The 16,251-nt window shown below is 42.3% G+C and overlaps 1 protein-coding gene across 1 annotated transcript in view; it reads left to right on the top strand.

Annotated features, from left to right (window-relative positions):
- The window catches only part of dync1h1 (dynein, cytoplasmic 1, heavy chain 1), a 54,445-nt gene that overhangs the window by 23,289 nt on the left and 14,905 nt on the right, over window positions 1–16,251 (top strand). The window contains exons 29-63 of the mRNA XM_061895981.1: window positions 233–392; window positions 475–715; window positions 785–968; window positions 1,059–1,271; window positions 1,357–1,595; window positions 1,677–1,833; window positions 1,915–2,139; window positions 2,212–2,442; window positions 2,616–2,756; window positions 2,868–3,101; window positions 3,178–3,384; window positions 3,480–3,601; window positions 3,676–3,841; window positions 5,313–5,476; window positions 5,583–5,712; window positions 5,776–5,909; window positions 5,986–6,100; window positions 6,165–6,326; window positions 6,402–6,616; window positions 6,677–6,881; window positions 6,949–7,122; window positions 7,197–7,316; window positions 7,399–7,519; window positions 10,593–10,788; window positions 12,920–13,037; window positions 13,123–13,338; window positions 13,427–13,639; window positions 13,736–13,863; window positions 13,947–14,100; window positions 14,674–14,820; window positions 14,908–15,058; window positions 15,131–15,384; window positions 15,461–15,595; window positions 15,669–15,763; window positions 15,837–16,011. Of these exons, the coding sequence (XP_061751965.1) occupies window positions 233–392; window positions 475–715; window positions 785–968; window positions 1,059–1,271; window positions 1,357–1,595; window positions 1,677–1,833; window positions 1,915–2,139; window positions 2,212–2,442; window positions 2,616–2,756; window positions 2,868–3,101; window positions 3,178–3,384; window positions 3,480–3,601; window positions 3,676–3,841; window positions 5,313–5,476; window positions 5,583–5,712; window positions 5,776–5,909; window positions 5,986–6,100; window positions 6,165–6,326; window positions 6,402–6,616; window positions 6,677–6,881; window positions 6,949–7,122; window positions 7,197–7,316; window positions 7,399–7,519; window positions 10,593–10,788; window positions 12,920–13,037; window positions 13,123–13,338; window positions 13,427–13,639; window positions 13,736–13,863; window positions 13,947–14,100; window positions 14,674–14,820; window positions 14,908–15,058; window positions 15,131–15,384; window positions 15,461–15,595; window positions 15,669–15,763; window positions 15,837–16,011 (6,042 nt within the window). The remainder of the gene's footprint in view (window positions 1–232; window positions 393–474; window positions 716–784; window positions 969–1,058; window positions 1,272–1,356; window positions 1,596–1,676; window positions 1,834–1,914; window positions 2,140–2,211; window positions 2,443–2,615; window positions 2,757–2,867; window positions 3,102–3,177; window positions 3,385–3,479; window positions 3,602–3,675; window positions 3,842–5,312; window positions 5,477–5,582; window positions 5,713–5,775; window positions 5,910–5,985; window positions 6,101–6,164; window positions 6,327–6,401; window positions 6,617–6,676; window positions 6,882–6,948; window positions 7,123–7,196; window positions 7,317–7,398; window positions 7,520–10,592; window positions 10,789–12,919; window positions 13,038–13,122; window positions 13,339–13,426; window positions 13,640–13,735; window positions 13,864–13,946; window positions 14,101–14,673; window positions 14,821–14,907; window positions 15,059–15,130; window positions 15,385–15,460; window positions 15,596–15,668; window positions 15,764–15,836; window positions 16,012–16,251) is intronic.

Raw genomic sequence — 16,251 nt, 5'->3', positions numbered from 1 at the left:
CATATTCCGACATGTTTGTACACTTTGACAGCCAATTTAGATCTGGAAATGGCAAGAATGATATGAACTGAGGCAAGACAATACTTTTGAATGTGCCATCTGGGAAGAGAGTCACTAACGCATCAACTTAGAGCTAACAGTAGTTACGAGGTCCCCTGGGGGAAAAATGCAAAATGAGCAAGGGAATCTGCTGTGTTTATACAAGTCTGTTGTGTACGTCCTTTCCTTTTAGGCCATGGGTCGTATCTTTGTGGGTCTGTGCCAAGTGGGAGCTTGGGGCTGCTTTGACGAGTTCAACCGTCTGGAGGAGAGAATGCTGTCTGCCGTCTCTCAGCAAGTCCAGTACATCCAGGTGGCCTTGAGGGAACACAGCAACCCCAACAGAGACAGGAGTATGTGGGGGGGAAGCGTCCAGTAAATCTAAAAATATGATGATTGAACAAATAAGGCTAAAATGCGATGTCATCTCACCAGGTGTGCCGGTCACCACAGAACTCTTGAACAAGCAGGTGAAGGTGAGCCCAGATATGGCCATCTTCATCACCATGAATCCTGGCTATGCTGGCCGCTCCAACCTGCCTGACAACTTGAAGAAACTCTTCCGTAGCTTAGCCATGACCAAGCCGGACCGTCAGCTCATTGCCCAGGTCATGCTCTACTCTCAGGGCTTCCGCACGGCTGAGATCCTCGCCAAAAAGATTGTTCCCTTCTTCAAGTATGTTCTCCTATGGAGAAATAACTACATCTCAGGGAACATTTTGCTTAATATGTATCTTCTTTTCAGGCTGTGTGACGAGCAGCTGTCATCTCAAAGTCACTACGACTTTGGCTTGCGAGCTCTCAAGAGCGTGCTGATAAGTGCTGGCAACGTGAAGCGTGAGCGCATCCAAAGAATCAAAAGGGAGAAGTTTGAGCGTGGAGAAGTTGTTGATGAGAATGAAATTGCAGAAAACCTTCCCGAACAAGAAGTAATTTAAAAAAATAAATTAAAAAAATGAAAAAAAGACCAGGAGAAATAAATGTACTTGAGTCTTGAATATGACCCTCTGTTGCTGTAGATTCTGATCCAGAGCGTATGCGAGACCATGGTGCCAAAGTTGGTGGCGGAGGACATTCCTCTTTTGTTCAGCCTGCTGTCCGATGTCTTCCCCGGAGTGCAGTACATGCGTGGAGAGATGACTGCGCTTCGGGAGGAGCTGAAGAAGGTGTGCAGGGAGATGTACCTCACCTACGGAGATGGTGACGATGTGGGCTGCATGTGGGTGGAGAAGGTAAGTACATTACCTAATGTATTTGCCAACTCTTACAGGGTTGCATACAAATACATCAAACATTGCTGTATTATTTTCTCATTAGGTGCTGCAGCTGTACCAGATAACGCAGATCAACCATGGCCTTATGATGGTGGGACCTTCAGGTAGTGGAAAGACAATGGCTTGGCGGGTGCTGCTTAAAGCCCTGGAGAGGCTGGAAGGTGTTGAGGGTGTGGCCCACATCATTGACCCCAAAGCAATTAGCAAGGACCACCTCTACGGAACACTTGACCCCAACACCCGCGAATGGACTGATGGCTTGTTTACACACATCCTCAGAAAGTGAGTAGCAGAAGGGAGAAGTACACACGGGCTCTTTTTGTGAATGTTTTATTGTAAAATTGTATTTTCTTTGACTTTCAGGATTATTGACAATGTCAGAGGTGAACTGCAGAAGCGCCAGTGGATCATCTTTGATGGAGATGTAGACCCTGAGTGGGTTGAAAATCTCAACTCTGTATTAGATGACAATAAATTGCTCACGCTGCCCAATGGAGAGCGTCTCAGCTTGCCACCAAATGTAAAAGCAGCCCCAATTGCCCTTTTTCCTCTCCCTTTCCCTTTTTTTTTTTTTTAACTCTTACATTCACACTTTCCCAAGGTGCGTGTAATGTTCGAGGTCCAGGACCTGAAGTACGCCACCCTGGCCACAGTTTCTCGCTGTGGTATGGTGTGGTTCAGCGAAGATGTGCTCAGCACAGACATGGTTTTCAACAACTTCCTGGCTCGCATTCGTAGTATCCCACTTGACGAGGGAGAGGACGAGGCTCAAAGAAAGAGGAAGGGCACAGAGGATGAGGAGGAGACTGCTTCACCGATGTTGCAGGTATAATCTTACACCTGTCGTACTGCAACGTCAACATTTAGGCATCTGTATTGAACTCTTGTGTCCCACTAGATCCAGCGTGATGCCGCCGCCATCTTGCAGCCTTACTTCACCTCCACTGGCCTAGTCATTAAGGCCTTGGAGCACGCCTCCAAGATGGAGCATATCATGGACTTCACCCGCCTTCGATGCATGGGTTCACTGTTTTCCATGCTGCACCAGGCCTGCCGTAACGTGGCTCAGTACAACAACAACCACCCTGACTTTCCAATGCCCATTGATCAGCTTGAGCGATACATGCAGGTAAGTCATGTACTTTAACGACTATGCTGTAAAAGTAGGCATGTAATTTATTTTGTTGGTCCACTTAAACCCCCTCCCCCCAAATAACCATGTATGAAAATATCATATTGTTGCATCGCTAACTGTTACACTGTACGACAATTAGAAAACCTTTTTGTCAATGGTTTCTGCAGAGATATCTGATTTATGCCGTGCTGTGGTCCTTCTCTGGTGATGGACGGCTGAAAATGAGGGCTGAGCTAGGAGAATACATTCGCCGCATCACCACGGTGCCCCTCCCCAGTGCTCCCAACATCCCCATCATTGATTATGAGGTACTGGTTACTTGAACACAAAAGCACCCACATTTTTCCCATATTAACATTCTCTGAAGTGAATACACATTTTATTCTGTCTCATAAGCAAATTTGGTCTGTTTTGCTCAGGTTTGTATCTCCGGCGAGTGGCAGTCTTGGCAGGGTAAGGTGCCCCAGATCGAGGTAGAGACTCACAAAGTGGCTTCGCCTGATGTCGTGGTCCCGACCTTGGACACTGTGCGCCACGAGGCTTTGCTGTACACCTGGCTGGCAGAGCACAAACCACTAGTGCTTTGTGGACCTCCGGGCTCTGGAAAGACCATGACACTCTTCAGCGCTCTCAGGGCCTTGCCTGATATGGAGGTGAGAAAAAAAAAAATATTCCCTTGTACCTGTATGTTACAATTTAATGTATTAATATTTTAATCCTTTTCCCCAGGTTGTTGGTCTGAACTTCTCCAGCGCCACCACCCCTGAACTGCTACTCAAGACCTTTGACCACTACTGCGAATACCGCCGCACTCCCAACGGCGTGGTCCTTGCCCCTGTGCAGCTTGGCAAGTGGTTGGTGTTATTCTGTGATGAGATCAATCTGCCTGATATGGACAAGTACGGCACACAAAGAGTTATATCATTCCTCAGACAGGTAAATGCACTGTTTAAGAGCTAGGAAAAGCAGCAGCATCACATGCAGTATCCCCATTTTAAGCTAACTGCTCGAGGGTCATGTTCTCTGTACAGATGGTGGAGCATGGAGGGTTCTATCGCACATCAGACCAGACTTGGGTCAAACTGGAGAGGATCCAGTTTGTGGGTGCCTGTAATCCTCCCACTGATCCAGGCAGAAAGCCTCTAACACACAGGTAATAATAATGAGCCCTGACCCAAATGTACCTGTGAGCAATGAAGAAATAAATTGTTGCGTGACCTTCTATAGGTTCCTGCGTCACGTTCCTGTGGTGTACGTCGACTATCCCGGCCCTGCTTCTCTCACACAGATTTACGGCACCTTCAACCGGGCCATGTTGCGCCTCATCCCCTCGCTACGGACCTATGCTGAACCTCTTACTGCTGCTATGGTGGAATTCTATACCATGTCTCAGGTAAGGAAGAAAAACAATAAATAGAGGCATCCTGATACAACATTTTCAGTTCAGAAAGGTTACCGATATTGGAGCCATGAGTGTAGGCCAATATCGATATAATATCAGCAGGCATCATCAGTACATTTTTTATTTGTAGTGTGGAAGGTTAGAAAAGCTTTGGTCAAGTGAAAATACTTATGGGACAATGGTAGGTATGAAATCTGTAGTGGTGACATTGTGTGGTCACAATAATTCATCAAATTAAGGGAATTATGTAGTAAATTGAATAATAATTAATTTAGACTCTGAATGTGTAAGTAAAACTAAAGTATAATTGATACTTGTTTATGTTGACAATATTTTTTTAGACTGCAAAATTGTTCAATGAAAGATACCTACTAGATTCGTCTAGCTTATTTGAGCGCATTTCCCACCAAATAAAAGCCACCAAGAGCCACAAACTCTGTTTGATCCCTAAAATGACGATAACAACCCTTATACTTTCATTACACTTACAGTATTTATGAAATCAAACCCTAGTCAGAAAATAACTCCAAGTATATTTGCTCTGATCAGCTTTCCGCAGCAGTTCCGAAACTGCTTTTTATTGTCATCTCCAGCTGGGTATTTCTCTGCAAATTTGTGCCTGATCTAGAAATGTCTTTCAACATTTGTTTTTTTGTTGTTTGCCATTTTACACATAGGTGAACCAACTTCGTTAACAGTGAAAACAAATGATTCTGTCCAAAAAGCATAAATGTTCTATTTCCATTAGATATTGTTCTCTTTTTTGATCTATCCATAGCGAGCTTACAAAGGGGTTGACTGCTAAAAACAATACAATCGCTTGGCAGCAAAAGGTGATGCATAGGTGTACATTTTGAAATATTAAAACATGTTTTATTTTATATTACAAGATCATAGAACTACCCAAAATAACAACTGTTATAATAAAATAAACTAAGTAAATAAAAAAAATTGACATTATTTCTTGACATTTTGTTTGATAGCCAAAGGGAGCCCAGGCGGAGGCATGAAAGAGCCACATTCGGCTCCAGAGCCCTGGGTTGCAGACCACTGGTCTAGCTTGTGGGCTTAGCTGTTGTGGACTGCAGCTGTTAACTCCTAGTGACCTCTAGCCTGCCATGTTTACCTTTTTATAAAGAAAGATCAAACGTGGGTGTTTTTAGAAGACAATCAGATGTTAACTGGCTGTGAATTGTAAGTCTTGCGCTGTGAATGCATACAGCGAAACACTGATAATGGAGTTTGAAGACGCAAGCCAGTATCATCCAATACTTTTTTTAAATTTATTTTTTATTTATTTATTTATTTTTTCATATTTCGGATTGGGACTCCCCTAATAACGCTATAGCTTTAATTATCAGTTTGTATAATCTATGCACTTCTTTCAGGAGCGTTTCACGCAGGACACAAAACCTCTTCTGGCTTTGATTAGCAGTTTGTAAAATCTATGCACTTCTTTCAGGAGCGTTTCACGCAAGACACACAACCTCACTACATCTACTCTCCAAGAGAGATGACCCGCTGGGTGAGGGGGATCTTCGAAGCCCTGAGGCCACTGGAAACTCTCCCTGTGGAGGGACTTATCCGTATTTGGGCTCATGAGGCTCTGCGCCTTTTCCAAGATAGGTTAGCGCAAGTTTGCTATAATTATGTTCCAAACGTGTCCTTTTCCCCTAATTCGGACAACATTGAGCAAGTTTAAAATCTGGTTGGTGTGCCTGTTTGTTCCCAGGCTTGTCGGTGATGAAGAGAGAAGGTGGACGGATGAGAACATCGACATGGTAGCTCTCAAACACTTCCCTAACATTGATAAGGAGAAGGCTCTCAACAGGCCCATCCTCTACAGCAACTGGCTCTCAAAGGTAAACATAAAATAAACACATGAAATATTGATGTTTTGACAAGTCTGTCTTGTTTGACTTAAGGACTACATCCCAGTGGAACAAGAGGAGCTGAGGGACTATGTCAAGGCTCGTCTTAAGGTGTTCTACGAGGAGGAGCTTGACGTCCCTCTGGTGCTCTTTAACGAGGTGTTGGACCATGTTCTCAGAATTGATCGGTGAGTTTTGGGGCTTAAGCATTATAAAACTTATGAATTAACTGGCATCTCCATTGACTGACAAAATCTCTTCTAGAATTTTCCGCCAGCCACAGGGGCATCTTCTGTTGATTGGTGTGAGCGGAGCAGGGAAGACCACTCTGTCTCGCTTTGTTGCCTGGATGAACGGACTTAGCGTTTACCAAATCAAGGTTGGTATTACATCATTGTAAGTCGATGTGTTCATATTCATTTGATATTTTGGGGGGTATTTAGGTGCACAGGAAGTACACCGGAGAGGACTTTGATGAGGACTTGCGTACGGTGCTTCGCCGCTCTGGTTGCAAAAACGAGAAGATTGCCTTCATCATGGATGAGTCCAATGTGCTGGATTCCGGATTCCTTGAGAGAATGAACACCCTGCTGGCCAACGGGGAGGTAAATTGCTCCCTTTTTCGCAGCATTGTTGCTTTTTCCAGGAATTGACAGTCCCTAATGTGACAAAATCCACAGGTTCCTGGATTGTTTGAGGGAGATGAGTATGCCACCCTGATGACTCAGTGCAAGGAGGGTGCTCAGAAGGAGGGACTCATGCTCGACACCCACGAGGAGCTCTACAAGTGGTTTACCAGCCAGGTCATCCGGAACCTCCATGTGGTTTTCACCATGAATCCCTCATCGGAGGGCCTGAAGGACAGGGCTGCCACATCTCCAGCCCTCTTCAACAGGTAAACAGATGCCAAACAAACCACTTATTGCATTGATGCTAAATGAACACTCTGCTTTAGGTGTGTGCTGAATTGGTTTGGAGACTGGTCCACTGAAGCACTTTATCAAGTCGGGAAGGAGTTCACCAGCAAAATGGACCTGGAGAAGCCCAACTACAAAGTACCAGACTATATGCCCATTGTCTATGACAAACTGCCCCAGCCACCATCGCACAGGGAGGCCATCGTTAATGGCTGTGTGTTCGTACACCAGACACTTCACCAGGTAACCATCTCCACATTCAAAAAGGTGCATTTTGGCAGACGTGCTTTAAATTTCTACCTGTCACTAGGCTAACAACCGTTTGGCTAAGCGAGGTGGTCACACAATGGCCATCACCCCTCGCCACTACCTGGACTTCATCAACCAGTATGCCAACTTGTTTAACGAGAAGCGCAGCGAGCTGGAGGAGCAACAGATGCACCTCAACGTCGGTCTTCGTAAGATCAAGGAGACTGTTGATCAGGTAACATGAAGGATTATAGTTGACAGTGCGCTTACCTTCTGGCAACACGACTGTAATCACAAGTTCTTATCAAGGTGGAGGAGCTCCGTCGCGACCTTCGAATCAAGAGCCAGGAGTTGGAGGCAAAGAACGCTGCTGCCAATGACAAGCTGAAGAAGATGGTTAAAGACCAACAGGAGGCTGAGAAGAAAAAGGTACTTTTTAATAAAATAAATTTAACCTATTTTATCCCCATATTGTTTCTACAAAGTCTTATTGTGACTGTTCTGATTCCAGGTGATGAGCCAGGAGATACAGGAAGCTGTCTACAAGCAGCAGGAGGTGATCAAGGACAAACAACTGCGAGTCAAACAGGACTTGGACCAAGTGGAGCCAGCTGTCGTTGAGGCACAGAATGGTATGTTGTGTTTTTAACTCGTAATTTCTCTTCTGAGCTGCTGTTAGCATAAATTGACAGCTCAACATTTTTTGAAGCTGTCTACAAACCAAAAGAAATGTTACATAATAAATCATTCTAAAGCTAAACCTAACATGTTCAGTAGTAGGGCAAGGAATTGAAAACCAAATCTTTTTTAGAACAGATTCCCAGTATACCAATACCTTGGAATCGCTTGCCATTTTGCCATGGTTCTTTCATTGAATCTTCCGGGTGGGAATGACGTTATTGGGCAACGTGCGTAGTGACGCCAGATCGCAAAATGGCAGAGCCCGGGTGCAACAAACACTTTAAAGTTGGCTACATTTTACAAGAAAAGATTGGAACAGCATGACTTGTAATAATTATAAGGCTGCTAGTTCATCAAGAGGAGGACATACAAACATTATGCTGAAACATTTGAACACACAGCATGCAATAATTATAAATGAAAGTTGCATTTTTTTTAACCGCTGCTATCTAATCCCACCAGCAGTAATGGTAGCATGTCATCTGACTTCAACAAGTAGTAACACCTCCTATCATGTTAGCGCTATTATTTGTTAAATTTAAATTAATGCCTTCTCATTTAGATGAGCAGGACGAGAATTATTGTGACTGGCTCCGAGGCAGGCAGCCCAATTCACGTTTGCCGCTAGGCGTATGCCACCGAGTTTGTGGTCAAAAGTTTGCATTTTCAGTAGGTGAATGTTAGATTGTAGTCAGAGAAAAGTTGCATGTTTTCCTGCAACCAGATTTTGTCTGTCATTATATTAACAGGTGAAACTCACAAAATTGGAATATGGTGTAAAAGTCCATTCATGTTAGCAATGAACTTTAAATGGGAAAAAAAATCAGTGTTATTTACTCATTACATGCAAAGTGAGATATGCCAGGCCTTTATTCGTTATAATTTTGATTATCATGGCTTACAGTTTTTGAAACCTTACATTTTTCAATTCAAAATTTTCATAACTGTATAAGCCATAATCATCCAAATTATAGCCAATAAAGGCTTGACATATCTCACTTTGCATGTTATAAATTGATATCACATGTTACTAAATGTTAAGTTGTTTGTGATTGGCACATCATTGAATCCGACAGAAAGGTATTAATTCCTTATATTTACAATTTTTTTTTTCTTCTATGCCACATATGTGCTTCTTGACCTCAATGCCACTATTTATTTATTTTTTCCCAAATAAGAATCATTAAGAGAACCGTTAAGAAACCGAATCGTTAAGCAGAATGGAAGGTGTCATCGGAACTGAAAAAATCTTATCAATTCCCATCCCTATTCTGTCGGTATTATTAACAAGTGTTGTTTAGTAGTGGTGCTGCAAAAATTCAATTCACATTCAATTTTAATTTGATTCTAAATTACCGTATTTTCCGCACAGTAAGGCGCACCTAAAAACCTCAAATTTTCTCAAAAGCTGATAGTGCGCCTTATAATCCGGTGCGCCTTATATATTGACCAATATTGAGCCACAACAGGTCTCACAACTACGGTAAGCAGCCACCGACTTCATTTTACCCCGTAGAAGAAGCGCGCGGTGCATGCTGGGATATATGACTGCGGGAGGCGTGCCGTTACTGTGTGTTTATGTAAAGAGCCCAAAATGGCTCCTATTAAGAGACACGCTTACGACGAAGAGTTTAAACTCAAGGCGATCAGTCACGCAGTAGAACACGGGAATAGAACAACAGCGAGAGAATTTAACATTAACAGCAGCGACACTGACTCGTTTAATGACGACTTCGACGAGAGATTTTGGATGCCGTTTTTACGTGTTTATTGAATCGGGGAAAATAATAAAACCGCTGTTTATTCATTTTGGGAGTGAATTGAGTTGTCAGAACGCTGGTTTGTAATCTATTAATAAAGTTTGACTGACCTATCTGACTGTTTTGTTGACATTCCCTTTAGCGCAGCTCCATCCAATGGATGCATAACGTAACCCCAGCCTCTACTATAGCGTCTATTCTATGCGCCTTATAATGCGGTGCGCCTTATATATGTACAAAGTTTGAAAATAGGCCATTCATTGAAGGTGTGCCTTATAATCCGGTGCGCCTTATAGTGCGGAAAATACGGGTATTAGCTATTTTATTTTATTTTTGTCTTGAAAAAGGGATGTTTTTTGAGTTGGTGCACTAATTGTAAATGAATCTCGTGTTTTTTATGTTAATTTAATAAAAAAATAAAAAGAATAGTAAAAAATTATTCTGCGCCCCGTTACCAATCCAGCCCGGTGGTTGGGGACCACTGCTCTAGAGGGCCACCAAAACATGTCTGTTTCTCAGCTATGGTCCGTATGGACCGCAGCGGTACTCTGTGTTAATAAATTTTTCCACCACTTGTGGCAGTATTCACGATATCAAACAGACCGAAGAAGTCTGGAGCTGAAGTAATGTGGAAATTTCTTAAGTACAGAAATTGACTACAACGGTGAATATGTATTTGTATTTGCACCTATATTTTATTGACAGTTTATAAAAAACTATTTATTTATTATTAATTTAGATATAATTTTGGTTTTAATCAGTGTATATTATAAGAACATTTATTTTTCATCAGTTTTTTGAGCCACTTGTTTTGCAGTATATTTGATAGTATTCATTTTTAATACCAGATTATGTGATTAACACTGTTTCATATCATTGACAAGGTTTATACTGTTAGTAGGTTAGATATGATTGTTAAGAACAATTCAAATCAAGAGTAAAATTCATATTTCAGTGTTAAAATTTGAGTGGGTCCCAAGCTAAAAAAAAAAAGAAAAAAAAGGTTAAGAACCCCTGTTCTATGCCATGACTGGTACACTTTGGTGGTTTGTAAAGAAAAGTTCTGACTTTGAGACAAAGTTTACCTAAACATTTGTTTTACTTTTGGGTTACACTATAAATTCTTATTGAGACGCAATGTTCATGTTCTGTCCCAGTATTATTTTCATGTTTTATTTGTGGTTCCCCAACTCAGGTCTTCCCTTTACTATATTATCCCTTACGTTGACATAATCCACACTTACTGTTGATGTGATGTTGCTAGCTGTTAAGTCCATTAAGAAGCAGCACCTGGTGGAGGTGCGTTCTATGGCCAATCCGCCTGCTGCCGTGAAGCTGGCCTTGGAGTCTATCTGCTTGCTCCTGGGGGAGAGCACCACCGATTGGAAGCAGATCCGATCCATCATCATGAGGGAGAACTTCATTCCTACTATCGTTAACTTCTCTGCCGATGAGATCAGGTGAAAGGAGCGGAAATGTTTTGTGATACTGTTCACTAAAAAGTGTGTTCTTTTCTCTCCCTCATTTCCCTTCTTTGGTGCTTTTTCCTCCTCCAACTTTTTTCAAACACATTTCGCCTGTCATCTAACTAGCGGTGAGCTCGATTAAACGGCAGCACCTAGTAGAAGTGCGGGCTATGACCAATCCCCCAGCTGCAGTCAAACTGGCCCTGGAGTCAATCTGCCTTATGCTGGGCGAGGAGACCAGTGACTGGAAAAAAATCAGACAAGTTATTATCAGTGATAATTTCATCAGCAGCATAGTCAACTTTTCCTCTGAGGAAATGAGGTATTAACTGGTGTCCAAATGAGCACATCTGTCTGGCCTTTCTCAGATGGAACTGCAAATGATGCCATTGAATCACTCCACCAATCAAGTGACACATTTGTTTTAAATTTTATGACAAATTGGAATTAGTTAATCTGGTTAAGTAGTTGTTGGTTGTCATCCCCTCTCGTCTTTCCTACGCAATATACCAGGAATTCATATTTAATTTGCCAAATGATTTACCATTGCAAATCCTCAAATAGTGGCCTCCGCCGTTATGGAAGAACGCAAACGAATCACTGAAACAAACATCGGCATGGTCTTATGGCCGTGCTGCAATGACATGTGGTGTAACTTACCCACAGCAGTTGCTTCAGCTTCACTTTTCATATATTGTGTGACACAAGTACTGTGTTATTAAAATAAATATAAGTTAATAGAAAGGAAGAATAAAACAATGCATAAATAGAAACTGCTCTTCTATCACTGTAACCCTTAAATTACAATTTTCCATTGACCAATAATAGAATATCAGTGTGTTGAGCCCACTGTTTATTAGATCTCCTTCTGCAACTTTGAGATTTGCAATACACATTTTCTCATAGGATCCAAAAGGGATATTTTTTACTGTCAGTGCTTAAAATCTTTTAACTTCATCTGATATGTAATTTTTATTTTAAGTTTTATTATTTTTTTATCTTTAATGACCCTTTTCCCCCAAAATAACTGTTTTGTAATGGGAAATTGCAAAAGATGCAGTGTTTCTTTAAAAAAAAAAAGTTTTGCAGAGCAGAAGGAATATTTGAGGTTAGGTTGTTACAGCCTTGAATAAGTCAATAATTCACAACATTGACTGAATGGATACAGTAGACTTATATATTATTTTTACAGCCCCTACTGAGTTAAAATAGAATAGAAAGCAGGCAGAACTTTGTTTACCCAGGAATATCCCATTGAGATTAATAATCTAGTGTAAGGGAGTCATGCCACACATCCATACACCAGTGTTTGTGGCACTGGAGGTAAGGTGGGTGTAGTGTCTTACCCCAGGACACATCGTCAGTAAGATAGACTGGCAGAAGTTCGATTCATACCGAGAACCCTCAAGTTTCTGGACGACCGCTCTACCATCTGAGCCACACCAGTTTAGTTTATTTGGTTGGCACGAATATTTTATATATATCTGCTATATTATATATAACTCAAGATCAGGCATTTTGCCTGCAGAGGCCTTATTGAAACTACAATGTTTATATTATTTGCATTTCAGTGGTTTAGTGGCTGTTTGTCATTTGCGTTCATCAAAGCTCTGATAATTTTGGTAATGGGTTAAGAAGCGTAATTAGACCAAAACAATATGGACTTGTTTTTCAATCGAAAAGAATGAGATTCATTTGGTTTTCATGGACAAAGCAAAGTAATGTACCAGGATTAGAGTTGTTTAAAAAATAGCAGGTAAATGGGAATCAATGGGGCTGAAAGATTTTGAGAAAATGTGTATGCATTGTTTATAGGCTATTCTCTAACAAAGTTGCAATCAAAAACAAAATGCAATTTTATTTTAAAAAAATTATTACATAAAAAAACAGACCGCGAACCCTTAAACTGAACAATCATATATAAGGAACACATGCAACTTGCGCCTGCTTTGGGTCTTAGGGTGCGCAAGGGTTAATTAATGCCTTGTATATTACGCTCTGCAGTTGAATAAATAAACATCCCTTGGACACTATTTGAGGAACTAAATCAATATTTCTATATGCTACTGTAACTTTCTGCAGTGTTTCTCTCCTCTAAAACATGTATTGGGTTGTTTCTGTACAGTGACTCCATTCGTGAAAAGATGAAGAAGAACTACATGTCCAACCCGAGCTACAATTATGACCAAGTCAACAGAGCCTCGCTGGCTTGCGGCCCAATGGTGAAATGGGCTATTGCTCAGGTAAGGGCCGTCCCAGGATATTTAAAATGAATTGATGTATATTCAAATAAACAGAGGGTTTAACTGTGTTACTTTACTTGTGTAGCTCAACTATGCTGACATGCTGAAACGCGTGGAGCCTCTGCGTAGCGAGCTTCAGAAGCTTGAGGACGATGCCACGGACAACAAGACGAAGGCTGAGGAGGTGGAGCAAATGATTAGGGACCTAGAGGCTAGCATTGCTCGCTATAAGGAGGAGTACGCTGTCCTCATATCAGAGGCCCAAGCCATCAAAGCCGACCTGGCTGCAGTGGAGGCTAAGGTAGCTAACCAGGATTTCAAATCACCATTTCCCTCCACGTCATCTTTTTGCATGTTTTTTTTTTTTTAAATCGGTTTAATACTTGCAGGTGAATCGCAGCACAGCCCTCCTGAAAAGTCTGTCAGCTGAGAGGGAGCGCTGGGAGAAGACCAGTGAGACGTTTAAGAACCAAATGTCTACCATCGCTGGTGACTGTCTGCTCTCTGCGGCGTTCATTACATATGCCGGCTACTTTGAACAGCAGATGAGACAGAACCTGTTCACCACTTGGTCTCATCACCTGCAGCAAGCCAATATACAGGTAAGTTATAACTTGCATAGCTCTCAGACTTCCCGTTTGTCTGGCAGATCTTACTACTTTTTTTTTTCCCCCAACTCGCTCACATTTCTTCCTCAGTTCCGAACTGACATTGCCAGGACAGAATACCTCTCCAACGCAGATGAGAGGCTCCGCTGGCAGGCCAACTCTCTCCCAGCGGATGACCTTTGCACTGAGAATGCCATCATGCTAAAGAGATTCAACAGGTAAGTAGATGTAAACCCACAAAGTCTGAATACTATCGCATCAAGAGTTTTAACATAGTGACTCATCATGACCTCCTCAAAAGGTATCCGCTGATCATCGACCCATCTGGGCAAGCCACGGAGTTCATAATGAACGAGTACAAAGACCGAAAGATCACACGAACCAGCTTCTTAGACGACGCCTTCAGGAAGAACCTGGAGAGCGCCTTACGTTTTGGAAACCCTCTGCTGGTTCAGGTATTGCTGGCTTTCAGGACGATACCGCGTGCTTATAGCTGGCTAACAACTAGGGCATTAATTGCCAGCTGACTACTTGCGCGCTGGCAACTAGCACGCCAATTGCTAGCTGCCAACTAAGCTAGTGCATTAATGGCTATCCTAAACTATGTTGAATGCTATCATGAATATAACAATTATTTATTCATGTTATATGTTATGTATTCACATTTAACCACATGACAGTGTATTGACTCAATTTTCATGTGTATTTATAGACCTTTTTACATTTTTGGTAAAGTTGTGAGGGGAGATATGTGTATATATATATATATATATATACTCAACCACTGCGTACCCCTGGGGGTTGTGTGTTAAGTGCAGGTGAATAAACACATTTATTCTCGTTCACTACATTTAATCCTCTGCACAGAGGAAAAACCTGAAAACTCACTACCTACTTCCCGCCCACAAACACTGCGTATGCATTAACCCAGTACATGGAGAAACATGTTAACATGTGGACCCCTTGTTGAAGACCACTGGTGTAGAGTATTTTGACTGCATTTTTAATTCGTCTCACTTTTTTTTAAGGATGTCGAGAGTTATGACCCCATCTTGAACCCAGTGTTAAACAGAGAGGTCCGCCGAACTGGTGGGCGTGTCCTCATCACCTTGGGAGACCAGGACATCGATCTGTCACCTTCATTTGTCATTTTCCTCTCTACACGAGACCCTACGGTAAGAAGGAAAACAAAATGGCATTTACAATTTACTATTGATGATGTACTTAAAATAAGTTGCTGACTGGTGTCGCCTTTCATGCAGGTTGAATTCCCACCAGACTTGTGTTCTCGTGTTACATTCGTCAACTTCACGGTGACTCGCAGCAGCTTACAGAGCCAATGTCTTAATGAGGTGCTTAAAGCTGAAAGGCCGGACGTAGATGAGAAACGCTCGGATCTTCTCAAACTGCAGGGTGCGACGCACAACTTGTACACGGTGACCTAAAGGAACACGTCACTGATCCACATATTTCTTTTCTCTTCAGGCGAGTTCCAGCTGCGTCTGCGTCAGCTGGAAAAATCCCTGCTGCAGGCGCTTAACGAGGTTAAAGGGCGCATCCTAGATGACGACACCATCATCACCACGCTGGAGAACCTAAAGAAGGAGGCCGCCGAGGTCACCAGGAAGGTGGAGGAGACTGATATCATCATGGCCGAGGTGGAAGCAGTTTCGCAGCAGTACTTATCCCTATCGTCCGCCTGCAGCAGCATCTACTTCACTATGGAGGCTCTCAACCAGGTGTTAACATAAACACATAGAATTTCATCTAACGCCAGTGCTATCATTATCTTATCTTGTTTATATTTTGTTACAGATGCACTTCCTGTATCAGTATTCCCTTCACTTTTTCCTGGACACCTACCACACTGTGCTGTATGAAAACCCCAACCTCAAGAGCATCAGCGACCATTCACAAAGACTCGCTGTCATCACAAAAGACCTTTTCCAAGTAGGATCTCCAACTTTTAAGAGCAACAACATTTACTCTTTGTATGAAACCATGTTTGTTTTCTCCACTTTAGGTGGCGTTCAACAGAGTTGCCAGGGGAATGCTACACCAAGACCACATTACTTTCGCCATGCTGTTGGCCAAAATCAGCCTCAAAGGAATGACCAGGTCCATATTCAGTCGTATGCAGTTGTCTGCAAAATCTGCCAATTACAATTCTAACTTCTCCTCAACTTTTTAGCGAGCCGTCCTATGACGCAGAGTTCCAGCACTTCCTGCGTGGTAAAGAGATTGTGCTAACTGGCACGTCTCTGCCCAAGGTGAGGGGTCTGACTTCTGAACGGAGTGAGGCAATGATCCGCCTCAGCCGCCTGCCTGCATTCAAAGATGTGGTGGCCAAGATTCAGGCTGATGAGGTAAATACAATGGGACTCGGTTGGCTTGTTGTTTACTTAACTCTACCGTCATTTCCGCGCTATAAAGCGCACCTAATTTTGGGACAAATTTTATTTTGTACAAATTTTGGCCGCCAAGTTTATAAGCTGTAGGTGTACACATTGACACATAAAATATTTGCGTAGGCGCTTGTGTTTATTCACAAATTTAAGAAAAGACAGTGTCTGTAACACGGCATAAAGTAGTCTACTGGAGTGTTG

Source organism: Nerophis ophidion, linkage group LG03 (genome assembly GCF_033978795.1).
Source record: "Nerophis ophidion isolate RoL-2023_Sa linkage group LG03, RoL_Noph_v1.0, whole genome shotgun sequence".
In the NCBI taxonomy this organism is placed as follows: Eukaryota; Metazoa; Chordata; class Actinopteri; order Syngnathiformes; family Syngnathidae; genus Nerophis; species Nerophis ophidion.
This window is presented reverse-complemented; position numbering and strand designations above follow the sequence as displayed.